The sequence below is a fragment of the Coregonus lavaretus genome (genome assembly GCF_964263955.1).
Source record: "Coregonus lavaretus genome assembly, chromosome: 4".
NCBI classification, from domain to species: domain Eukaryota; kingdom Metazoa; phylum Chordata; class Actinopteri; order Salmoniformes; family Salmonidae; genus Coregonus; species Coregonus lavaretus.
In genome coordinates this window covers 40,508,049-40,533,704 of record NC_139991.1, presented here as the reverse complement: position 1 = coordinate 40,533,704, position 25,656 = coordinate 40,508,049, and the positions used below count along the sequence as shown (strand labels likewise).

The 25,656-nt window shown below is 48.9% G+C and overlaps 1 protein-coding gene across 1 annotated transcript in view; it reads right to left on the bottom strand.

Annotated features, from left to right (window-relative positions):
* Window positions 1–25,656, bottom strand: part of LOC311128223 (poly [ADP-ribose] polymerase tankyrase-1-like) — a gene marked incomplete at its 5' end in the record, with an annotated part of 118,348 nt that overhangs the window by 2,432 nt on the left and 90,260 nt on the right. Inside the window, 19 exons of the mRNA XM_084160257.1 lie at window positions 22–178; window positions 421–607; window positions 720–825; window positions 1,215–1,289; window positions 1,539–1,636; window positions 2,258–2,378; window positions 4,191–4,270; window positions 4,485–4,767; window positions 5,024–5,212; window positions 11,667–11,776; window positions 13,437–13,656; window positions 15,861–16,026; window positions 16,366–16,511; window positions 21,043–21,122; window positions 21,316–21,487; window positions 24,409–24,487; window positions 24,610–24,701; window positions 24,783–24,904; window positions 25,056–25,242. Coding sequence (XP_084016383.1) covers window positions 22–178; window positions 421–607; window positions 720–825; window positions 1,215–1,289; window positions 1,539–1,636; window positions 2,258–2,378; window positions 4,191–4,270; window positions 4,485–4,767; window positions 5,024–5,212; window positions 11,667–11,776; window positions 13,437–13,656; window positions 15,861–16,026; window positions 16,366–16,511; window positions 21,043–21,122; window positions 21,316–21,487; window positions 24,409–24,487; window positions 24,610–24,701; window positions 24,783–24,904; window positions 25,056–25,242 — 2,670 coding nt within the window. The remainder of the gene's footprint in view (window positions 1–21; window positions 179–420; window positions 608–719; window positions 826–1,214; window positions 1,290–1,538; window positions 1,637–2,257; window positions 2,379–4,190; window positions 4,271–4,484; window positions 4,768–5,023; window positions 5,213–11,666; window positions 11,777–13,436; window positions 13,657–15,860; window positions 16,027–16,365; window positions 16,512–21,042; window positions 21,123–21,315; window positions 21,488–24,408; window positions 24,488–24,609; window positions 24,702–24,782; window positions 24,905–25,055; window positions 25,243–25,656) is intronic.

The following is a 25,656-nucleotide window of genomic DNA, read 5'->3' as shown; positions in this document are numbered from 1 at the left end:
AGGTGTGTGTGTTCGACTGACCTGTTCTCCTCTGTAGATGACGTACTCTGCGTAGGCCAGTCCATTGACGCTGGGCCGGCCAATCACAGAGTGGTGTCCAGGGGGGGCATGGGCCATCTTCATGGCACTGAACTGGAGGAAGGACTTACCCAGGGTCACCCTGCAGAACAACAACTGCCTGCAACACACAACAACCCAACACACATTAGAACAAAACACACACACACACACCTGTAATAAACAATTTAACACACACCAGAACATTACACACAACTTGAGTTCATTCATAACACACACATCAGAACAGTACAAACCACTGGCTGCAATACACAACACACATCACATGGATTATTACATCACATGATTAGTACAGACTACACGTCACACACATTATTTAGGATTGTCTGGAGTGAGTCTGACCTGTGGCAGATGTAGCAGGAGCGGTCTTTGTGAGTGGGGCAACCAGTGCCCCCTCCTATCCCATACACGTACTGGTTACTCTTGGAGGAGTTCTCTGCGAAATAGATGCCCGCTCCGAACATGCCCCCGATGTAGGCATGCCGCTCGTCAAAACCCTTATGGATGATGGCGTTGATGAATGGAGAGCCTGGCAGAGGAAGGGGGAAAAAACAACCCTCATTCAGAAACAAAGTTATAAGAGAATTGTGTCTCTTCACCAGAAATTATAGGTAAATGGTAGAGGTACTGGTGAAACCTACCGTGGAAGAGCATGCGCTCGTTGTGGTGGTTGTGGTTTTCATCAGCGATCTCTTTCTGTCTGTGTGAGTACCTCTCCCTCAACTTCTTATTCACGACTTTCTGGATCTGGAGACAGACAGATGGACAGAGCACACACAGTCAGACTCAACAGAACTACCCACATGCTCATATCTTCCACACAACAGTGTTATTATTATTTTTTTAAACCTTTATTTAACTAGGCAAGTCAGTTAAGAACAAATTCTTATTTACAATGACGGCCTACCCCGACCAAACCCGGACGACGCTGGGCCAATTGTGCGCCGCCCTATGGGACTCACGGCCGGATTGTGATACAGCCTGGAATCGAACCAGGGTCTGTAGTGACGCCTCTAGCACTGAGATACAGTGCCTTAGACCACTGCGCCACTCAAGAGCAGTTATTAGAGAGGTGTTTACTGAGGATGAATAGGGATTTGGGGGGGTTGTCTCCTCTCCAGGTGCCTACGACTCACCTTTAGGATGTTGTACCTGCTGAAGACCCCACCTGCGTTGCCCCCGTCCTGGTGCTCTCGGATCGTACTTTGCAACTGCAAGGATGGTAAAACAGAGTTATCATGACAGAGCTTTTGGTTCAATGTCCTTATTTCTGCTAAGTCTACCTTGTCCAGTTCTAACACTGATTGAATCTAATTGAATGAAGGCCTGTTTTCTATTGTCCATATGATTGAGGAAATGATCTGTGTCGGTGTGCTGCTGACTGAGCAAGTAGCCCTTGGTCCAATCAGAGCTACGTCAGCAGTGGTTACATGGTAGAGGATAGCTATAGTAGTACATACCTCCTCCTCTACAGACTGGAACTCCTTATCGTCAGTGGCCAGGTCTATGAGCACCGTACCCTGACTGGCACAGTGGAACGTCAGGTACGGGTTAGCACCTGGAGAAGAGGGAAAATAACACAACAACATATGAAAATCATTTATCCTGTGAAATTTTATCAGGTAACAATAATGTAAATGCCTGCGGCAAAGCCTGCCGCCTTATCCAACGGAGACGTTTCTTTACAAGTGCCTAATTGTCCTTTTATCCACTTGACTTTGTTTTGTTTTATGCATATATGTGTATAGATGATGTAATGTAGTATAGATGACGCCTGTACCATGTTTGACTTTAGTGTCTCAACTCAATTTGAGTGGTCCACAATGTGGTTTAAAATAAATAAATCTGTCTTTTGTATAAATTGCATCATAGTGGAGTGACACTTCAATACATTTTTCTAACTATGAGAAACCATAATAACACAGAGCAATAGGTGGCGTTCTATGAGTAGGAGGTTGTACTGAGAGACATTGGGTATGGGTTAGCAGCAGTGTGCATGTGTGGTACTATTTCATAAGAGGTTAAACAGTCCTACTTAATAACCTTAAACTCTCGTGAATGTGGCCAATTAAGTCACTATACTGTATAAGAGTGTGCTTAAATATGAAATCAATATGGGATGAGATGAATGTAATATGATCCAGCTGGCAGTATCTTGGCTGAGATCTGTCTCTCTGACCTTGCTGTCCTCCCAGGAGTCTCTCCATGCCTTTGATGAGTTTGTGGCGGTGACCGTAGGCGTTGATCCCAATCTCCTTCAGCTCCTCGTGGCCCATATCAGCCAGGACATCCAGCGTAATCTGCACGGAAACAGAACAATCAGCCAATCAAAACAGGAGCAGTGACAGTGTCCTAAACACAGCCAATCGGAGTGGCTGTCCAAAAAACACATCCAATCATAATATAATTAGAACCAAGAGCCAGTGACAGTGCAGAGAACAGCAAGTCACTGACGGCTACAAATAATGTGACATTTCGGATGACGAATCTCAACAAATTCCATTAAAAAAATGTATATTTTTGTGTCTATCTTAGTTGTCTGGTTAAATGTACTTACTGGCCACCTTTATTTCTAGCACTGTTTGCAGCCTAGCATGACCCATTTCTACCAAGATATGGTTTAGAGCTCTCTCTCTCTCTCTCTCTGTGTCTGTCTGTGTCTGTCTGTCTGTCTGTGTAAACCCTCAGTCATCCGGCCAGTGCAGTGAGTTGTGAAAAATCTCTCCACCCACTGAGGGGATAAACTTAGCCAGTGGATGAGGAGAAGAGAGGGCTTTAAATGGGTGACAACTAAAATGCATATTCACTCATCAACAACACTGGAGAATCCTCATCCTTAACACACAGCATCATCTAGCCTACTCACAAAAACAAACCTTCAGATATGGACAAATAAACAAACGCTCACACAATCACATAGAGAGAGTGTAATATAGAGACTCTATGGAGAGGCCGTGGTGTGAGTGTGGTAGGTTAGTGACTGTGTGTGGGGGACCCTTCATCATTGCTATTCTCTGAGCATATATCCTCTAAGGCTGAATCCCCTATTTTCTCTTTCCCACTCCCAATCTCAAAGAGCCTCCTCCTTGGCTATCCATCACATGTAAGACAGGTCTGTCACCCACTGGCCACCGGGCCGCTGGCCCTGTCTAATCAATCAGGAAAAGGAACCCCCCACATGTGACTCACATACAGATGTGATAATGCAGCACAGGAGGTTGGTGTCACCTTAATTAGGGAGGACGGGCTTGTTGTAATGGCTGGAGCGGAATCTGTTATGCAGTGATAATGGTGAGGAACCAAAAACCAATCTGGTACGAGACCAAACGACTCCACTTACATCTCATAAGCTTCTCTACATCTGAAAGACAAACCCTTTCCTTTAGCAGTGAACCCCCTCCTTCATGTAACTTATTTCCTTTCCTGGCCAGGTTGCTCTGATTCTGAACTTGTCTTTAGGAGAGACAAGAAGGTTGAATAAGTTCTGATTTGCTCTCCTCTCCTGACCTCACTCCTCGCTCTGCACTCCCGTTCCCTCGCTGCAGGGACCTCTCTGCTCATCTATGTGCAAATGAGATCCCGCTCTGTTCCAGCATGGCTACCGTGTCCCCAGCCTGATTTCACCTGACATGTCGCTCCGCACACCCCTAACACCGCACGCCGCTCAGCGTGGAACCCAACACCCCCATAAAATCAATCAGTGGTGGGATGAAGAGGTCAGTCTAAACTACCCTGCCGGAGACACGGGGTACTTTGAGCTGCTCCAGACACATGCAGAGAAAGAGACGAGAGAGAGCGAGCAGTGGGGGCAGCATAAGGGTCATTTCATAGTGTCTGGCCATGCAGCACGGTGAAGTCTGACTTCAGCCTGTCTGAGATGATCTGTCTATGGATAAGGAGGCAAGTAATACTACTGACTGTCTGACTGACTGACAAAAGATCCAAAGCTCCAGTAAAAAGGGCAGCTGCAAACAGAGAGGGCATGGATGACAGATTGATTGAGAGTTGAGCTTTTTAGGCTTGTGACGTGAGTGACAGAGGTGTATGATTGGGTAACAGTAAAGGTGAAGGTGATTGGCTTGTACAGGGACCACTAGGATACGTGCATTTACCTGTTCCCTCTCGAAGATGTCGCGCAGGTGCTCCAAGCCCAAAATCTTCAGGAACTGGCTGATGTTCATGTCTAGGATGGCTGTTCAATAAAACACAAAAACAAACAATATGTCAAATGACCGCTTTAATACAGTCTACTCAGACTAACTCTTTTTCATATGTATGACTGCATTATGTGACTTTTTAATAATTATTGTATGGTGATGCCAAAGAAAACTGTCCATCCTTGGCTGGACACAAAGTTTTATTATATTTGATCTATGATATATATAAAAGACGGAAGGGTTACGTACTCTCTCCTTCCTTCCTGTCGGACCCGGCGGCTCCGTCTGCAGGCCCGGTGGCTCCAGCCACAGTGAGCTCACTGAGGGGCCCGGCCAGGTTGTCTACGCTGCTGGCTGCAGACAGGCAGGATGGCGTAGAGGCCGGAGAGATGTCCGCTGCACTGACCACTGAGGCGCTGACCACTGAGGCGCTGACCACTGAGGTGCTGACCACCGTGGCCTGAGGCTTGAAGCAGCTGGGCAGGGCGTCTGGAGGCATGGCATCAATCAGCAGCGCTCTGATGTCATCAGCCTGAGACAGAGGAGACAAGAAACAGACATGTAATGAGGATACTATGATAAACATATTAATTGATTTACACAGTACACCATCTACCTCATTCATCTGTAGGAAGTTCTTAATTGCCCAAAGTTAATTACTTCTCAATATCAGAACATGATTGAAATCCTCCTAACAAACTACAGTTGTGTATTCCAGTATTAAAGGGCAGAATGACTTTGTGAGAGGCCATTACCTGAGGTAATTACGTGTGTGTGTGTGTGTGTACCGTAGCCAGGTCCAGTGGAGTCTGTCCCTCCTGGTTCTTCATTGTAGGGTCAGCTCCGTGGGCCAATAGCAGAGCACACAGCTGGGTCCGGCCTTTCTGCGCCGCCTCGTGGAGGGGGGTGAAGGCCCACTTATCTGTAGCGTTTACACACGTGTTGTACTTGATCAGGAGAGCAGCTATATCCACGTGCTGCGGGAGAAACAACAGGAACGTGTTAGGCTAAATCTGAATGACCCCCCCCCAAACAAATATCATTCAATGTATGAAAGAGTTAATCAATTAAATGACTCCTATGCTTATCGTATTGAAAGAGAGAACTTAGAAACCATATCAACATCTATCTGACATGTCTAGTGTTCTGTAATCATCTCAGAGTGTTGAGCCGAGCCCACTGACATGCATCATCACCACACACAGTGGCCCTATGGAATATAGATGGCCAGGCCCAGTCAAGGTCAGCCAAGGCCTGCCAGCAACCAGCTGACCCATGGGCCTAAGGAGCACATACAGTTGAAGTCGGAAGGTTACATACACCTTAGCCAAATACATTTAAACTCAGTTTTTCACAATTCCTGACATTTAATCCTAATAGAAATTCCCTGTCTTAGGTCAGTTAGGATCACCACTTTATTTTAAGAATGTGAAATGTCAGAATAATAGTAGAGAGAATGATTTATTTCAGCTTTTATTTCTTTCATCACATTCCCAGTGGGTCAGAAGTTTACATACACTCAATTAGTATTTGGTAGCATTGCCTTTAAATTGTTTAACTTGGGTCAAACGTTTCGGGTAGCCTTCCACAAGCTTCCCACAATAAGTTGAGTGAATTTTGGCCCATTCCTCCTGACAGAGCTGGTGTAACTGAGTCAGGTTTGTAGGCCTCCTTGATCACACATGCTTTTCCAGTTCTGCCCACAAATTTTCTTTAGGATTGAGGTCAGGGCTTTGTGATGGCCACTCCAATACCTTGACTTTGTTGTCTTTAAGCCATTTTGCCACAACTTTGGAAGTATGCTTGGGGTCATTGTCCATTTGGAAGACCCATTTGCGACCAAGCTTTAACTTCCTGACTGATGTCTTGAGATGTTGCTTCAATATATCCACATCATTTTCCTTCCTCATGATGCCATCTCTTTTGTGAAGTGCACCAGTCCCTCCTGCAGCAAAGCACCCCCACAGCATGATGCTGCCACCCCCTTGCTTCACGGTTGGGATGGTGTTCATCGGCTTGCTTGGCCCCCCTTTTTCCTCCAAACATAACGATGGTCATTATGGCCAAACAGTTCTATTTTTGTTTCATCAGACCAGAGGACATTTCTCCAAAAAGTACGATCTTTGTCCCCACGTGCAGTTGCAAACCGTAGTCTGGCTTTTTTATGGCGGTTTTGGAGCAGTGGCTTCTTCCTTGCTGAGCGGCCTTTCAGGTTATGTCAATATAGGACTCGTTTTACTGTGGATATAAATATTTTTGTACCCGTTTCCTCCAGCATCTTCACAAGGCCCTTTGCTGTTGTTCTGGGATTGATTTGCACCAAAGTACGTTAATCTCTAGGAGACAGAACGCATCTCCTTCCTGAGCGGTATGGTCCCATGGTGTTTATACTTCCGTACTATTGTTTGTACAGATGAATGTGGTACCTTCAGGCGTTTGGAAATTTGAGGTCTTGGCTGATTTCTTTGGATTTTCCCATGATGTCAAGCAAAGAGGCACTGAGTTTGAAGGTAGGCCTTGAAATACATCCACAGGTACACCTCCAATTGAGTCAAATGATGTCAATTAACCAGAAGCTTCTAAAGCCATGACATTTTCTGGAATTTTCCAAGCTGTTTAAAGGCACAGTCAACTTAGTGTATGTAAACTTCTGACCCACTGGAATTGTGATACAGTGAATTATAAGTTAAATAATCTGTCTGTAAACAATTGTTGGAAAAATTACTTGTGTCATGCACAAAGTAGATGTCCTAACCGACTTGCCAAAACTATATAGTTTGTTAACAAGAAATGTGTGGAGTGGTTGAAAAACGAGTTTTAATGACTCCAACCTAAGTTTATGTAAACTTCCGACTTCAACTGTACACCAAACCCACACCGTGGCCGTCAGAGCAGCACACATGCAGATACTTAGGCAGCAGGAGGAGTTCTCAGGACCCATGCCAAGGGTAGCAGGCGCTGGACTGGACTGAGCCAGCCCAGAACCCAGGACTGTTATGTAAACAACAGCATGCTCCAAGCTTCCTGCTTGGGCCCTAATTATGTCCCCAGGGCCACACACACTACTACTGGACTAAACAATGGCATAAACAACACAAACAACGACTATTTGGACTGCTTATTTGCTTAACAAATGGCCAAGATTCCCCATCTGTGTTGTCTCAATGGTCAGAGCTGTCACTGAGATTGTGTTTGATTTAGGGTGGGAGAGGGTTTGGTTGTGGCTTGGACATTTATTTAGCTTGTTTGATTTAGACCAAGGTTGTGTTTCCTGTCAGTGCTGCTGTGCTCTCTCTCTCTCTCTTCCTCTGTGACCACTCTCCGTATCATCTCCATATCAGCCAGAGTTTACACTGCGCCTTCCTCACTAGGCCACGGCAGTGCTTCCCTACTAAATGAATGATGAAACGCAGTGTTGTATGAAAAGTTTGAGTTTCTTCAGCCTTGGAGGGACCTCTACAGCACACCATTTACACGCACGACACAATGTGTCACACTCAGGAACACAACAGAATGTGTTTGGCATAAGGAGGAAGCACAGAGAGGCCGTGTGGGGGAACAGGAGTAGAGAGGGGCTCTGATTGGCTCTGTAAATATTGGCTAGCTTTGCACTTGGCTAGCTAACAGTAGCTGCTAGGGGTAAGTCATAACCTACACTTGTTTTGTTTTTTACATATTGATAGCCCGAGTCGCTCAAGGAATTCGGGACATGGGTGACTAGTTAACGTTAGTTTGGCTCTCTCTGTGTTTTCGTGCCGTGAAAGGAGGGGTTCTTCTTTGTCTGAAAGCAATGGCTAGCTAGTTTGCTAACTATTCTAGCTAACTAACTGGCTGAATAAGTTGACGACGGACTCGCTCAAGCTGTCGGGACTAACCCACAACGTTAGACACGGACACGAACGATCTGCTTGCATGTTGATACACTGGTGGTTGTTGTGGCTGAGTATTGGCGCTAAACCCTGCTGTTGGAGACCGGCATGCTAGCTGGCTGTGAATACTGCACCTAGTTAGCTAGCTGAATAAACTAGGTTAGTCTATTCCTAGAAAACATTGAACCGCTGTAGTTTACAACAATTATAGTTTCTGAGGTGGAAGTTGGGAGAGTTATATTTGGGAGTTGTGGTGAGGGAGGCCCCGCTCTCTCCTTTCCCAGATTTTTAGTTCATTTTATTCCGATCTCCTCTGCATTATTGTAGCCATCTGCTGCAGCCTGTCAACTATGCCTCTGCCTATCTATGTTCTCTCCTCTCCGCACAGGCTACACAAACGCCTCACACCGCGTGGCTGCTGCCTCTCTAACCTGGTGGTCCCTGCACGCACGACCCACGTGGAGTTACAGGTCTCAGGCAGCCTCTGGAACTGCCGTTCTGCTGCCAACAAGGCAGACTTCATCCCAGCCTATGCTACCCTCCAGTCCCTCGACTTCTTGGCGCTGACGGAAACATGGATTACCACTGAAAACACTGCTACTCCTGCTGCTCTCTCCTCGTCTGACCATGTGTTCTCGCATACCCCGAGAGCATCTGGTCAGCGGGGTGGTGGCACAGGAATCCTCATCTCTCCCAAGTGGACATTCTCAATTTTTCCCCTGACCCATCTGTCTATCTCCTCATTTGAATTCCATGCTGTCACAGTCACTAGCCCATTTAAGCTTAATATCCTTGTCATCTATCGCCCTCCAGGTTCCCTTGGAGAGTTCATCAATGAGCTTGACGCCTTGATGAGTTCCTTTCCTGAGGATGGCTCACCCCTCACAGTTCTGGGGGATTTCAACCTCCCTACGTCTACATTTGACTCATTTCTCTCTGCCTCCTTCTTTCCACTCCTCTCCTCTTTTGACCTCACCCTCTCACCGTCCCCCCCTACTCACAAGGCAGGCAATACGCTTGACCTCATCTTTACTAGATGCTGTTCTTCTACTAATCTCACTGCAACTCCCCTCCAAGTCTCCGACCACTACTTTGTATCCTTTTCTCTCTCCCTCTCCTCCAACACTACTCACTCTGCCCCTACACAGATGGTAATGCGCCGTCACAACCTTCGCTCTCTCTCCTCTTCCATCCTATCATCTCTTCCCTCTGCTCAATCCTTCTCCCTCCAATCTCCTGATTCTGCCTCCTCAACCCTCCTCTCCTCCCTTTCTGCATCCTTTGACTCTCTATGTCCCCTATCCTCCCGGCCGGCTCGGTCCTCCCCTCCAGCTCCGTGGCTTGATGACTCATTGCGAGCTCACAGAACAGAGCTCCGGGCAGCTGAGCGGAAATGGAAGAAAACTAGACTCCCTGCAGACCTGGCATCTTTTCACTCCCACCTCTCTACATTTTCTTCATCTGTTTCTGCTGCTAAGGCCACTTTCTACCACTCTAAATTCCAAGCATCCGCCTCTAACCCTAGGAAGCTCTTTGCCACATTCTCCTCCCTGCTGAATCCCCCCCCCCCCCTCCTCCCTCTCTGTGGATGACTTCGTCAACCATTTTGAAAAGAAGGTTGACGACATCCGATCCTCGTTTGTTAAGTCAAATGACACTGCTGGTCCTGCTCACACTGCCCTACCCTTTGCTTTGACTTCTTTCTCCCCTCTCTCTCCAGATAAAATCTTGCGACTTGTGACGGCAGGCCGCCCAACAACCTGCCCGCTTGACCCTATCCCCTCCTCTCTTCTCCAGACCATCTCCGGTGACCTTCTCCCTTACCTCACCTCGCTGATCAACTCATCCTTGACCGCTGGCTATGTCCCTTCCGTCTTCAAGAGAGCGAGAGTTGCACCCCTTCTCAAAAAACCAACACTCGATCCCTCTGATGTCAACAACTACAGACCAGTATCCCTTCTTTCTTTTCTCTCCAAAACTATTGAGCGTGCCGTCTTTAGCCAACTCTCTTGCTATCTCTCTCAGAATGACCTTCTTGATCCAAACCAGTCAGGTTTCAAGACTGGTCATTCAATTGAGACTGCTCTTCTCTGTGTCACAGAGGCTCTCCGCACTGCTAAAGCTAACTCTCTCTCCTCTGCTCTTGTCCTTCTAGACCTGTCTGCTGCCTTTGATACTGTGATCCTCCTCTCCACCCTCTCCGAGCTGGGCATCTCCGGCGCGGCTCACTCTTGGATTGCGTCCTACCTGACCGCTCGCTCCTACCAAGCGGCGTGGCGAGAAGCTGTCTCCGCACCACGTGCTCTCACCACTGGTGTCCCCCAGGGCTCAGTTCTAGGCCCTCTCCTATTCTCGCTATACACCAAGTCACTTGGCTCTGTCATATCCTCACATGGCCTCTCCTATCATTGCTACGCTGACGACACACAACTAATCTTCTCCTTTCCCCCTTCTGATAACCAGGTGGCGAATCGCATCTCTGCATGTCTGGCAGACATATCAGTATGGATGACGGATCACCACCTCAAGCTGAATCTCGGCAAGACAGAGCTGCTCTTCCTCCCGGGGAAGGACTGCCCGTTCCATGACCTCGCCATCACGGTTGACAACTCCGTTGTGTCCTCCTCCCAGAGTGCGAAGAGCCTTGGCGTGACCCTGGACAACACCCTGTCGTTCTCCGCTAACATCAAGGCGGTGACCCGATCCTGTAGGTTCATGCTCTACAACATTCGGAGAGTACGACCCTGCCTTACACAGGAAGCGGCACAGGTCCTAATCCAGGCACTTGTCATCTCCCGTCTGGATTATTGCAACTCGCTGTTGGCTGGGCTCCCTGCCTGTGCCATTAAACCCCTACAACTCATCCAGAATGCCGCAGCCCGTCTGGTGTTCAACCTTCCCAAGTTCTCTCACGTCACCCCGCTACTCCGCACACTCCACTGGCTTCCAGTTGAAGCTCGCATCTGCTGCAAGACCATGGTGCTTGCCTACGGAGCTGTGAGGGGAACGGCACCTCCGTACCTTCAGGCTCTGATCAGTCCCTACACCCAAACGAGGGCACTGCGTTCATCCACCTCTGGCCTGCTGGCTCCCCTACCTCTGCGGAAGCATAGTTCCCGCTCAGCCCAGTCAAAACTGTTCGCTGCTCTGGCACCCCAATGGTGGAACAAGCTCCCTCACGACGCCAGGACAGCGGAGTCACTCACCACCTTCCGGAGACATTTGAAACCCCACCTCTTTAAGGAATACTTGGGATAGGATAAAGTAATCCTTCTACCCCCCCCTCCCTTTTACTCCAACCCCCCCCCCCCCCCCCCCCAAAAAAAAACTTTGTAAAGTGGTTATCCCACTGGCTATAAGGTGAATGCACCTATTTGTAAGTCGCTCTGGATAAGAGCGTCTGCTAAATGACGTAAATGTAAATGTAAATAGTAAGTAAACCTTCCATAAAATTGGTACACATTTTTCCAATGCCAACCATTCTGGTGTTATAAGTAATAGTCCACTTTTTTGTCTGTGCTCCATGGATTGGAGAAGAGGGGGATGAGGTTATGGTACTCACCCCATAAGAGGCAGCGTTGTGGAGGGGGATGAGGCCCCCCTTGTCCTGGGCGTTGACATCAGCTCCATGCTCCAGCAGGTACTCTGCTACCTCCAGGTTATTGTAGCCAGCTGGTGGGGGAACGCAAACACATCATGGGTTAATACAGACAAAGATGTGCTCATATGTATTGCCATGAATGCCTCATTTGGTCAGCAATAACTTTTCAGAGACCTTTGTATGGAAAAAGGTGCAAAATTGTCCCTTTAGTCCTCAAATTCTAGGATTACTCTGGCACCATGGGGCTCAATGTTCCATCTGACACTGGTATCTCAATCCCTCTTTCTCTCGCTCTCTCTCTCTCTCTCTCTCTTCTACTCAGTATTCTTTCAAGGTCTCAAATGAGCTCAGCTTCAAAGGAGGAGTGACCCTATACCACTGCAGCAATTTATGGTGTGAGAAATTGAGCAGAAATCCAGAAATCAGTTCCGCAGTGGTGTGTTGGAGGCCTCTGCACGGTGAGCACACTGTCCCTATCCACACTGTTCCTCTATTTTACTCCCCTTCAGGACCCAGTCTAATTAACACTCATTATTAGCTGCAGCCCGATGCTGATCCACACACTGCTCTCGGTGTGTCTCTCTTTCACTGTCAGACTATCTCTGACTGCTACTTTAATGAGGAGACTGCTAATCAAAGTAATAGTCAGCTCTTCACGGTGTGAATGTGAGGGGAGATGGCGTCTGGCACATAGACACACACACCTCTAACACTACTACACACACACCTCTCCCAGCAGCAGGGTGTTTGATTGGACTTAATGTCCTGCTAAGGGAGATAATTGAGAAACCTCCACTGCGGCACGGACCTCTAGTTAGCAGAATGGAAGTGAATGATAGACTAGCGACACTAAGTTTAAGTGGTAGTATTGCACGTAAACGTAATTAAAAAGTGGTTTTAGGTCATGGTAGCAGTTGAAATTGAATAGGTTGAATCACCACACACACCCATCTTAATTTCTCCTGTGCGGTCTAAAGTTGCTAATTTAACTGTGAAATCAAGCTGTGGTAGAAAGTGTGGGAGACGAGGGGAGTCTGTCCTGATCCTCCGCCACCTAGAGAGAGGTCATACTGTAGTAAACACATGGGGTGGTGTGAGGGTTGTGTCAGGTCAGCTGTTGACTCAGCCCAGGTCCGTTCCCTGTTGCCTCCTGTGACTGTTTGTTCACCCTCACCCATCTGTTGTCCTCCCACAGACACAGGGAGGGCAGACTTGCCCAACAGCCCTGGCCATCTGGCTACACATACTGCATGACCATTCGGACCTATACACACTGCGGAAATCTAGAATCACACTTACGCCTAGCTTGAAAATACAGTGGCTTCCATGAGCTTCCACTAGCACACCTACTTCAGCGGTCGCTACACGTGGTATGGCATTTAACTCCTGCAGTGGATAGTGGCTGATCTGAACTTTTTTTGTACATAATGTATCCACCATAATTTCACTGTGTTTTTTTTTCCTTGTGTCACTTTTTATATATACTGTATATCTTTAACTGTGCATTGTGGGAAAAGGACCCATAAATAAGCATTTCACTGTTAGTCTAAACCTGTTGTTTATGAAGCATGTGCCAAATAAAGTTGGATTTGATTAAACTATTAATCAAATCTGGCCCTTTTGACAAGTATAACAGCCATTGATAATTGTTAACAGAACTTCAGTAACAGAAGTCAAACTAGATGGGTCATGTCTATGTACCCCTGGCTATGTCTCGGTGGCCAGTCTTACCTGCAAGGTGCAGGGGGGTGGAGTTGCGTCCCTGTGTGTCTCTACAGTTGATGTTCTCTGGGCTGCAGAGTTTCTGGACACGGGCCAGACAGCCCTTCTTAGCAGCGTCCAGCAGGGCAGCGTCTCCTCTCAGCAGGTCCTGGATGTCCGTATCCCCCTCCTTCACCATGTCCAGAGGAGTGTTACCGTCACGGTTCTTCTTGGTCGGGTCCGCCCCATGCTGAGGGGACCACCAGAGCAGAGAGGCTTGTAATGGATTGCTAAGAGATAGCACTGAGTATAGCTTTAATTGTATGACATGAATATACACTCTCCTCTGTATGTATTTGAACAGTGAAGCTACAATTTTACATTTGCCTCTATATTCCAGCATTTTGGATTTGAGATCAAATGGATTCGAGATCAAATCAAAAGTTCCTATTGGGCAAAAACATAACCCAAAACAAATGCATCCAACGAGTTTGTAGAGTCACAAGCTAGATGTAGTCATTGCGTGCTAGGAATATGGGACCAAATACTAAACTTTTGACTACTTTAATATCCTATAAGTGAATTTGTCATAATACTTATGACATCTTCAAATAGAGGGACTAGGATACATAAAGTGCTTTCATTTCTAAACGGTAAAACAGATATGTATGAAAATCACCTCAAATAAAAGGTGACATGTTGTACTGTCGCCTCGGCTCTGTCGCAGCCGGCCGCGACCGGGAGACTCATGGGCGGCGCACAATTGGCCCAGCGTCGTCCAGGGTAGGGGAGGGAATGGCCGGCAGGGATGTAGCTCAGTTGATAGAGCATGGCGTTTGCAACGCCAGGGTTGTGGGTTCGATTCCCACGGGGGGCCAGTATAAAAAAAAAAATGTATTCACTAACTGTAAGTCGCTCTGGATAAGAGCGTCTGCTAAATGACTAAAATGTAAATGTAAAATATGAAACATTTGATCTCAAACCTAAAATGCTGGAGTATAGAGCCACATTTATATGTTTTAGCTTCACTGTCAAAAATAAATATGGAGGGGAGCCTCTTTGCTTCTGCAGTTAGGCAGAGTTATATGTTTTGGTGGTGGTGCACCCATGGTTGCTGGTTGCTTAGATGCCAAAGTGAGACTATTGTGCCTTTGAGAAGACATTTTAAAATGGTTCAGAAAATATCCTCTTCTGAAACTAAACTAATAAGCTCTCTTTAGATAGAAATCATGTCACTTGATCAGTGAGGTGACGGAGTAATTTCTTCAAAAGGTTATTCTTATGTGCATCAAGTTCAATGCAACACTTTACCCTCTAACTATGAGGTGGGAAGTAACACGCTTCAGCAGCTCTTAGCGTTCTTTTATGATAACGCTCTCAAAAATAACTCTCCAGCTTACAACTCAGACGCACATGTTTCTGAGGTCCTTATGATTTTATAACTCACAGAAATTGGCCCTGCTTAACGGCAGGTAGCCTGGCAGGTAGGAGCGCTGGGCCAGTAACCGAAAGGTTGCTGGATCGAATTCCCCTGAGCTGACAAGGTAAAAATCTGTCATTCTGCCCCTGAGCAAGGCAGTTAACCCACTGTTCCCCGGGCGCCGTTGACGTGGATGTCGATTAAGGCAGCCCCCGCACCTCTCTGATTCAGAGGGGTTGGGTTAAATGCGGAAGACACATTTCAGTTGAATGCATTCAGTTGTACAACTGACTAGGTACCCACCTTCCCCTTTCCTGAACACTAATGATTAACAAAAACATATTAGGCGGTTACACACGGGCTATGGTAAATGGCAATTGAATCGCGTGAAGATCTGCCTACCATGTGTAGAGACCAGTGGTCCCGGTTGTCGTCTGCTCAAATGTTGTCATTAAAACATTGTTTGATTGGTTGACAAGATGAACTCTGCCCATTGGTCAACCGTGCGCGGCGGCCGCTCAAGACTTCTGCCAATTTAATCTTTCGGCGCACTGAGCACCGAGCCAGCGGCACCGTTCATGGGAGCGAGCACCACAAACCGCGCCGCTTGCAAAACTGCTTGCGTTTTGCCGCCCTACTCCCATTGAAGTCTGAGACCTTCGCCGCTTACAGCGGCCCGTCTGTAAGCACCTTTAAAAACTCCCTTCTCCAGTGATGTTTTAATGAAAAAAGTCCATAAAACACAAGTGTTGTTCCTGTCTGCTATTCAGCCGTAATAAACAGTATAACTACCACAGGGCTTTAGCATGTGGTAAAATTCTAATACTGAACTGTTATGACTTTCTACAGTACCTCTCTGTAAAAGGGATTTAAACACACACACAGAGAGAGACAGAGACAGAGAGAGAGACAGAGAGAGAGACAGAGAGAGACAGAGAGAGAGAAACAGAGAGGTGTTGAGAAAGCGTGTGATAGTCTCTGGAGACTGACTAACTCTGCTTTAGAGTCCCACAGACCTGAGATGCAGGACATACCTTGAGGAGCAGCTTGCAGATCTCATATTTGCCCTTGGCTGCAGCCTCATGGAGCGGGGTGAACTTCCACAGGTCTGCTACGTTCACAGACGCCCCGTGTCTCACCAGCAACTCAGCCACCTCATAGTGACCGTAGGAGCAAGCGTTGTGCAAGGGCACCAGACCTCTGCACAGAGAGGGGGAGGGAGAGAGAGGATAGAAAGCGATAGAGAGGGAGAAAAAGTGAGAGAGCAAGGGAGACACAGAGGGAGGGAGGGTTAGAAGGTGATGAGCCTCTCCCTACTCTGAAGTGTCTAGGGTCTAATATAAGAGATGTAGCCTGAGGGCACACTACAGAGAGATACCATCTTTGATAGAGATTCTATATCATCTGGGGGGATGAAGGAATGGTGGAGTGGAGAAGATGAAAGCACTGCAGAGACAGAAGGTGATAGACTGACAGATATAGATTCCTGAGCTAACAAGAAGGCTACAGAAAGACAACTAGCCAGCCAACAAGACTCACCCCTTGTCTTTAGCGTGGACGTCGGCCCCATGGTGCAGCAGGTACTCCACCACCGCCACACGGTTGTAGCCGGCGGCGAAGTGCAGCGGCGTGGAGTGACGACCCTCCAGGTCCCGACAATTCACATTCTGTGGAGAGCATAACGACTGCAAGGAGAGAGAGAGAGAGAGCGAGACGGAGAGAGAGAGGAGAGGGGAGAGAGAGGGGAGAGGGGAGAGAGGAGGGGGAGAGAGAGAGGAGAGGGGAGAGAGGAGGGGGAGAGAGAGAGGAGAGGGGAGAGAGGAGGGGGAGAGAGAGAGGAGGGGGAGAGAGAGAGGAGAGGGGAGAGAGAGGGAGAGGAGAGAGAAGAGAGAGAGAGAAGAGAGAGAGAGAGGGGAGAGAGAGAGGGGAGAGAGGGGAGAGGGGAGAGAGAGAGGGGAGAGAGGGGAGCGAGAAGAGAGAGAGGGGAGAGAGGGGAGCGAGAAGAGAGAGAGGGGAGAGAGGGAGAGGGGAGCGAGAGAGAGGGAGAGGGGAGAGAGGGGAGCGAGAGAGAGAGGGAGAGGGGAGAGAGAGAAAGGAGAGAAGAGGGAGAGGGGAGCGAGAGGGAGAGGGGAGAGAGAAAGGAGAGAGGAGAGAGAGAAAAGGGGGAGAGAGGGGAGGGGGAGAGAGAGAGGAGGGGGGAGAGAGAGAGGAGAGAGGGAGAGGAGAGAGAGAGAGGGGAGAGAGAGAGAGGGAGGGGAGAGAGGGGAGCGAGAAGAGAGAGAGGGGAGAGAGGGAGAGGGGAGCGAGAGAGAGAGGGAGAGGGGGAGAGAGAGAGAGAGAGAGAGAGAGAGAGGGAGATGAGAGAGGGGAGAGGGGAGAGAGATAAGGGGGGAGAGAGAGGAGAGAGGAGAGCGAGAGAGAGAGAGGGAGAGGGGAGAAGAGAGAGGGGAGAGAGAGGAGAGGGGGAGAGAGAGCGAGAGGAGAGAGAAGAGAGAGAGGGAGGGGGAGAGAGGGGGAGCGAGAAGAGAGAGAGGGGAGAGAGGGGAGAGGGGAGCGAGAGAGAGAGGGAGAGGGGGAGAGAGAGAAAGGAGAGAAGAGGGAGAGAGAGAAAGGAGAGAAGAGGGAGAGGGGAGCGAGGGAGAGGGGGAGAGAGAGAAAGGAGAGAGGAGAGAGAGAGGAGAGGAGAAAGAGAGCGGAGAGAGGGAGAGGGGGGAGAGGGGAGAGAGGGGAGAAGGGAGAGGTGAGAGAGGAGAGAGGGAGGGGTGAGAGAGAGGGGAAAGAGAGAGGGGGAGAGAGATAAGGGGAAGAGAGAGGTGAGAGATAAGGGGGAGAGAGAGGAGAGGGAGAGATGCGAGCGGAGAAAGAGTGGAGAGAGCGAGAGGGGAGAGAGCGAGAGGGGAGAGAGGGAGGGAGGGGAGAGAGGGAGAGGGGAGAGAGAGGGAGAGGGAGAGAGGGGAGGAGAGAGAGGGGAGGGAGAGAGAGGGGAGAGAGAGGAGAGGGGAGAAGAGAGAGAGGGGAGAGAGAGGAGAGGGGAGAAGAGAGAGGGGAGAGGGGAGCGAGAGGGAAGAGAGAAGAGAGAGAAGGGAGAGAGGGAGAGAGAAGAGAGAGAAGGGAGAGAGGGAGAGGGGAGAGAGGGAGAGGGGGAGCGAGAGGGAGAGAGGGAGAGGGGGAGAGAGGGGGAGAGGGAGAGGGGAGCGAGGGGGAGAGAGGGGGAGAGGGAGAGGGGAGCGAGAGGGAGAGAGGGAGAGAGGGAGAGGGGAGAGGAGAGAGAGAGGGAGAGGGGAGAGAGGGAGAGAGATAAGGGGGAGAGAGAGGAGAGGGGGGAGAGAGGAGAGAAAGATAGTGGAGAGAGAGGGGAGAGAGGGAGAGGGGAGAGAGGAGAGAGGGGAGAGGGAGGGGTGAGAGAGAGGGGAAAGAGAGAGGAGAGAGATAAGGGGGAGAGAGAGCAGAGAGCAAGAGGGGAGAGAGAGAGGAGAGAGCGAGAAGGGAGAGAGAGAGCAGAGAGCGAGAAGGGAGAGAGAGAGCAGAGAGCGAGAGGGGAGAGAGAGGAGAGAGGAGAGGGGAGAGAGAGCGAGAGAGGAGGAGAGAGCGAGAGAGAGGAGAGAGCGAGAGAGAGGAGAGAGCGAGAGAGAGGAGAGAGCGAGAGAGAGGAGAGAGCGAGAGAGAGGGAGAGAGGAGAGGGAGAGGAGAGGGAGAGCGGAGAGAGGGAGAGCGGAGAGAGGGAGAGAGGGGAGAGAGACGGAGAGCGGAGAAAGAGGGGAGGGAGAGAGGAGAGAGCGAGAGGGGAGAGAGAGAGCAGAGAGCGAGAGGGGAGAGAGAGAGCAGAGAGCGAGAGGGGAGAGAGAGGGAGGAGAGAGGAGAGAGGAGAGAGGGGAGAAAGGAGAGAGAGAGGAGAGAGAGGGAGAGGGGAGTGAGAGAGAAAGGAGAGAGGGAGAGAGAGATAAGGGGGAGAGAGGGGAGGGGGAGAGAGAGAGGAGGGGGGAGAGAGAGCGAGAGGAGAGAGAAGAGAGAGAGGGGGAGAGAGAGAGGGAGGGGAGAGAGGGGAGCGAGAAGAGAGAGAGGGGAGAGAGGGAGAGGGGAGCGAGAGAGAGAGGGAGAGGGGGAGAGAGAGAAAGGAGAGAAGAGGGAGAGGGGAGCGAGGGAGAGGGGGAGAGAGAGAAAGGAGAGAGGAGAGAGAGATAAGGGGGAGAGAGAGGAGAGGAGAGAGGGGGAGAAAGAGAGCGGAGAGAGGGAGAGGGGAGAGAGGGAGAAGGGAGAGGTGAGAGAGGAGAGAGGGAGGGGTGAGAGAGAGAGGGGAAAGAGAGAGGGGAGAGAGATAAGGGGAAGAGAGAGGTGAGAGATAAGGGGGAGCGAGAGGAGAGAGAGAGCGGAGAAAGAGTGGAGAGAGCGAGAGGGGAGAGAGGGAGGGAGGGGAGTGAGGGAGAGGGAGAGAGAGGGGAGGAGAGAGAGGGAGAAGAGAGGGGAGAGAGAGGAGAGGGGAGAAGAGAGAGAGGGGAGAGAGAGGAGAGGGGAGAAGAGAGAGAGGGGAGAGGGGGGGAGAAGAGAGAGAGGGGATGAGAGGGAGAGGGGAGAGGGAGAGGGGAGTGAGGGAGAGGGGAGCGTGAGGGAGAGAGGGAGAGAGGAGCGAGAGGGAGAGGGTGAGAGAGAGAGGGAGAGAGTAAGGGGGAGAGAGAGAAGAGGGGGAGAGAGGATGAGAAAGAGAGTGGGAGAGAGGGGAGTGAGGGAGAGGAGGTGGGAGAGGGGAGAGAGGAGAGAGGGGAGTGGGAGGGGTGAGAGAGGGGAAAGAGAGAGGAGAGAGATAAGGGGGAGAGAGAGCAGAGAGCAAGAGGGGAGAGAGAGAGCAGGAGAGCGAGAGGGGAGAGAGAGAGCAGAGAGCGAGAGGGGAGAGAGAGAGCAGAGAGCGAGAGGGGAGAGAGAGGGAGGAGAGAGGAGAGAAAGGAGAGAGAGGAGAGAAAGGAGAGAGAGAGCGAGAGAGGAGAGAGCGAGAGAGAGGAGACAGCGAGAGAGAGGAGAGAGCGAGAGAGAGGAGACAGCGAGAGAGAGGAGACAGCGAGAGAGAGGAGACAGCGAGAGAGAGGAGACAGCGAGAGGAGAGGGGAGGAGGGAGAGCGGAGAGAGGGAGAGCGGAGAGAGGGAGAGAGGGGAGAGAGACGGAGAGCGGAGAAAGACGGAGAGAGACAGGGAGAGGAGAGAGAGGGGATGGAGAGAGGAGAGAGGGGATGGAGAAAGGGGAGAGGAGAGAGAGGGGAGGGAGAGAGGAGAGCGGGAGAAAGGGGAGAGAGAGAAAGGGGAGAGAGGAGAGAGGGAGGGGTGAGAGAGAGGAGAGAGAGAGGGGAGAGAGAGGGGAGAGAGAGGGGAGAGCGAGGGAGGGGAGAGAGGAGAGGAGAGAGAGAGAGGAGAGAGAAGAGAGGAGAGAGAGGGAGAGAGAGGAAGGGAGGGGGGAGAGGGAGGGGGAGAGGAAGGGGGGAGAGGAAGGGGGAGAGAGAGGAGAGGGGGAGAGAGAAAATCAGTTTACATTCTGACAGCAGCACAGGCAGTCTGCAGAGAGTGAGTGAGAAAAGAGAAAATACTCAGTTTACATTCTAAGGAGGGCAGGATGTCTGCAGAGAACATGCTCACACACGCATGGGATGTGAACACACACAGACGAGAGAGAGAGAGAGAGAGAGAGATGAGAGAGAGAGAGAGAGAGAGAGAGAGAGAGAGAGAGAGAGAGAGAGAGAGAGAGAGAGAGAGAGAGAGAGAAGTGAGAGAGAGAGAGAGAGAGAGAGAGAGAGAGAGAGAGAGAGAGAGAGAGAGAGAGAGAGAGAGGAAAGCAGTCTAAAGAGTGACACACTCAACATTCTGACAGCAGCACAAGAAGTCAGCAGGCAGAATGTGAGTATTAGTGTGAGATGTGAGACCAAAGCCTAGTTCATATCCAACCTGCAAAAGCAGCCGTGATGAAACTGGCAAGTTTTCAAAACATTCTCACAATATCTTGAGTTGAAGGCGATGCAGTCCAGTGAGTTCATACACCATAACACGGAGTAGTAGAAATAACAGTTTCATATCAACGGGTCCTGGGACTGTCATGTAAGCTTGCTTACTAGCCTTCCTTTTCCTGTGAGTCAGCTAGCTATACCTATAGTAGGGACCACACACACACACACACACACACACACACACACACACACACACACACACACACACAGACACTTCAAAAGAGAATCCTACCTTCACAGTGTCCAGGTCTCCAGCTTTAGCTGCCTCCAGGAGCCGATAGTCTACGTCAGAGTTCCTCACTGGAACATTTTCTGGGGGAGAAGTCACATTATCACCAACCAGTGTCTTAGTGGAACACACTCACAGCCAGCAGAAAGGATACAGCGATGGAACCGACAAAGACTGTCTGAAGACAATGGAGAGGGGATAAAGCTGTACACACACATTCAGAGCTGTCAAGCGCACACACACACACACACACACTCACACCCTCTCTCTCCGTACCATTGAGAATCTGCTGCACGGCCTCGTTGCCCATCTGTGAGGCGGTGAAGCCCTGTAGTGAGAGGATGGATGCGTCTGCTCCGTAGCTCAGCAGCAGTCTGCAGGTCTGGAGGTGTCCCGCCATGGCAGCACGGTGCAGGGCCGTCTGCCCCAAGGTGTCCAGGGCGTTCATCTGAGAGAGGGAGGGAGAGCAGGAAAGAGTGAGTGAGGAGAGGGAGAGGAGTTGGAGTTGTGGGGATTGAGCTGTGCTGTGAGAGTAAATTCCCGCATTTTGAATTGAACACAAACAATAATTAAATCAGCCGAGGCCTCAGCCTGTTGGAGCTCTTCAGAGTCTATCAGCACCGAGCAGGAACTGGGAGAGATAGTGTTACTGTGTGTGTGTGTGTGTGTGTGTGTGTGTGTTTAGGTCTACTGCATATGTATGTGCATAAATGTATGCTTGTCTGCCTGTACAATTGTGTACAATTATTCAGCCCTGTCTCCGTTTCTCATAGCTCCTGGGATATCCTCATTTCGATTCATTACCGATTGGACAACTCCAAACGAAAAAGGGGAGCTGTGCTTAGAACAACATACAGCACAGCTCCCCTCAGACACATTGATCAGAGCACAGCAGCAACACTCCAATACCAGGCTCTGCTCGACTGTACTCGTGGGAATTGGCCTCTATGAATAGGGCCAAATTGAAATGCTTCTAACAAAAGAAATATAAGAAGCATATGCATAACCATGGTAGAAATTGAAAGCCAAAACTCAGGAGATTATGGGGATATTATCAGACCAAAAGATGAGGACAACAGTTTACAGAGTTCATTTGACATTTACTGTACTTTTCACAGCATTTGTAGCGAAATCTGAAAAGGCTCTGGATATATTCAGTAACAAAATAACAATATTCATTGTTCTTTTGAACAAATTTGAGGTAGGTTCAACATAAGACCAAAAATGAAAGGGTTTGAGTGAGAGGTCTCACTGGTGTCTTCAAGTGGCCACACACATCTCCAAAGTGTGCACAGTTCCTAAGTAATTTCAGTGCACTTTTATGACTCAAGAAGAGAGCCTTTAACTATAAGGTGATTTTTCTAGCTACCCTAGCTGTGCCGTTGAGGAGCAAGGACATCTGTATTGTTTTGTTTGGAACAGAGCCCTGCATCCCGACCATCACAAAATGACTGTTGTTGTTTACGCAATCCTAGAACGGTCCATATAAATCGCAATCTGAGTCAGATGGGAATCATTTGAACGTTTGTTCTATTGACAACATGACTAGCTAAGTTACAAAATACCATCTTACAGTGTCACGCTTTCACAAGTAGGGCCCTATAAAATCGGCGCTGCGGCGAGAGTGGACGGAATCATGGAATCTAGCCATTAAAATGGAATTAAACAATACTCGAAAATGTATTGAACTCAGTAGGAAATCAACTAAATGTATTGAACTTATTAGAAAATGCATTAATCATAAGACATTAACTAAATGCATTAGTGATTTGTATTTTCCTGCAACTTCTGAAAAGGCACAGGAACGTGCAGTGACTACACTTTGTGTAGCCGTTAGCGATGATGCTAACGATAACCTTCTTCTGGTAGAGATGGAAAGGGTTTCCCAAAAACCTTCTCAATTAAATGTTAACTACAAAGTAGCCTATGCCTACCTGGCAGAATGATATCATGATTATTTGCATCAATCCAGTGGCCATTTATTTTGCAAACTCTGCAATCACATGAGCGCTACAGATACACTGCTAACCAATTAACGGTATCTTGCTGGTGCACTTGCATTAAAGGGTAACTACACCCAAATGTTTTATATATTTTTCCTAGACCTCAAAAGTGGTCTCCTGATGTGGTTTAAGCATTGTTGTGGACTTAGAACACCACATTTTGTTGTTTTTCTATAAATAAATAAGTGTGATTTTGAGAGCAAAAAAATGAAACTGATTTTTAAGGGCCCTACACAAGTCATTTTGGTACGCGTAGAATAGAGTCATGAGTGCATTCAGGTGCGTGTTCCAGGCTAATTTTCTTCACAGTGTGACAAACAAATTCTGTTCAGAACAACCCAGGGTTTGACATGCCTTGTAACTGTACATCAAACATAGCAGTCATAAACATTAATACTGTAAATTACATGAGTTTTATAATATGGAAATGTGAAGTGCACATTTGGACTCGGAGACCCTGTAACATGTAAAGCATGTTACTGCACAGCCAATGCGTTCCAATTTAGGCGTTTATCAGTGACCAAATCTGCCATTTTCACGGGCTGTGAGTGTAACAGGCTACCTGCTCAGGCAGGCAGGCAAGTGCTGCTGTTGACCTTTTGATGTCTGTTCCATCGGTCATGCTCCCTACCCAGTTAAGTAGTGCTGGGCCTCCGTGGGGGATAGCTACCTGCACTTATGACTACAAAAAGACGAGTCAGATATGACAGTCAAAGTACCAGTGTGGAGGCTTCTCTTCTCTGGATAGATACTCAACGAATGCTGCTGTCAAAAGCACCCAAGAGCCCCTCTCATGTCTGTCTCTGATATCTTTCTTTAGAAAGTAATATAAAACACAAAACTCACGCTATTGAGAGAATTCTATCAAGGGAAGCTATCAAGAGGATTCTCTTTAGTGGCTGTCTGGCTTTTAAACACTGTAGAACTTGTGTGCGTCTTTCCCCAGGTCTGCATCAGGGAAGGACCGCCTGTTAAGGTGAGGGTGGGATCTTCAGGGGGGACTGGAAGGCTCTGAACACGCCATCCATCTGCTCATTCTTATCTGATGGAGCTCTCCGAACCAGACACTTGATCGGCCAGACAGACTTTCCCCCAGTCTGTCCTGTCATTGGTTTCAATAATACTATAAATGATTGAGCTTTAAAACAGGCGGTGACTTCAGACCCACCCAGACACTGAGGAGACAGATCTCTGCCTTTATTTAGTTAGAAAAACATCCAGCATCACAGGGTCTGTGTTCACGCAAATGGCTACAGATTTACACGCCAATGTATTTTCCATTGAACTTGCCACCTTTGCTGATACAAGTGGCAAGACCAGTAGAGCGCATGGGAGAAGGAATGAATGGGTGAAGTGAATACTGTACCTTTGCTCCATGTTTCTGCAACACCTCCATTATGTCATTGTGGGCCCTCTCAGCAGCCACGTGTAGGGGAGTCATGAAGCTGCAGAGACAGACAGACAGACAGACAGACACAGGGTTGGGTCACCATAGTCATAATATAGCAGTGGTTAGTGGATGGGTTTAGAAGTCAGACAGAGGTCAGCTAAACAGGAAGACACTCACTCCTTGTTCTTCTCATTGACGTTGGCACCTTTACGTAACAGCAGCTCTGTGACCTGCTTCCGCTTGGGGTGAGGAGAGGCCACTGAACAGTGCTGCAACACAAGAGGAGGAGTCCATTTAACACTGTGTGTGTGTGTGTTGTGTGTGTGTCAGTGTGTGCGTCCGTGCCTCACCAGTGCAGTCTCATGGGTGTGTGGGTGTTTGAAGTTGATGATCTCTAGAGCGAGGGACTTCTTGGCCTTGGCAATGTCTGCTTCCCGCGCTGCCTGGAGCAGAGAGTGCCCCTTAAACTCATCTACACAACACACACACGGGGAAAACTATGTCATCAACATATTTACACACACACACACACCATAAGCCCTCCATTGTCTGAGGGCATGTGAGTGCATATGAGAGTCTCTGGGTCAGTGTGTGAATGTTAGTCAGTAGATGTCTTTTCTCACAGGTGAGTCTCTCTTTGAGCTCCGGGGTAGGGGCCATGTCCACAGCACTCTTCCCGTGACAGTTGACCAGGGTGGGGTCGGCCCCTTGGCTCAGCAGCAGAGAACACACCTCCACACGGTTCTTTGAGGCAGCCTCGTGGAGAGGGGTGAACTGCCACAGGTCCATGGCGTTAACACATGCTCCATGCTAACAGGAAACAGAGAGGGCTGTTACACACAATCCTCGTGGTAAAGTAAATAAAATGGCAGATAGGTAAACATATTTCTGAAACAATTTTTTGAAATCTGAACGAGCTCAATAAGAGCAAAGATTTTGGAAAAACGTTTTATTAAAGTGTGAACATGACCCAGGTGTTACACACTACTGATGTGATATCTGACATGAAACATCAGATGAGGATGGCTTCCCTTAGACATGCCAGTCAGTCCTGTGCCTTCATCTCAAAGACCAACTCAGAGATTAAGTGAATCGACACACAAAGAAGTCTGAGTCTGTATGTCTTCTGTCAAAGGAGCAGAACCCGGTCAGGCTTTTCGGCCTGTGACGAATCCCTCTGAAAACACCTGACAATAACGGCTTTCTCAGGGACCTCTATAGCCT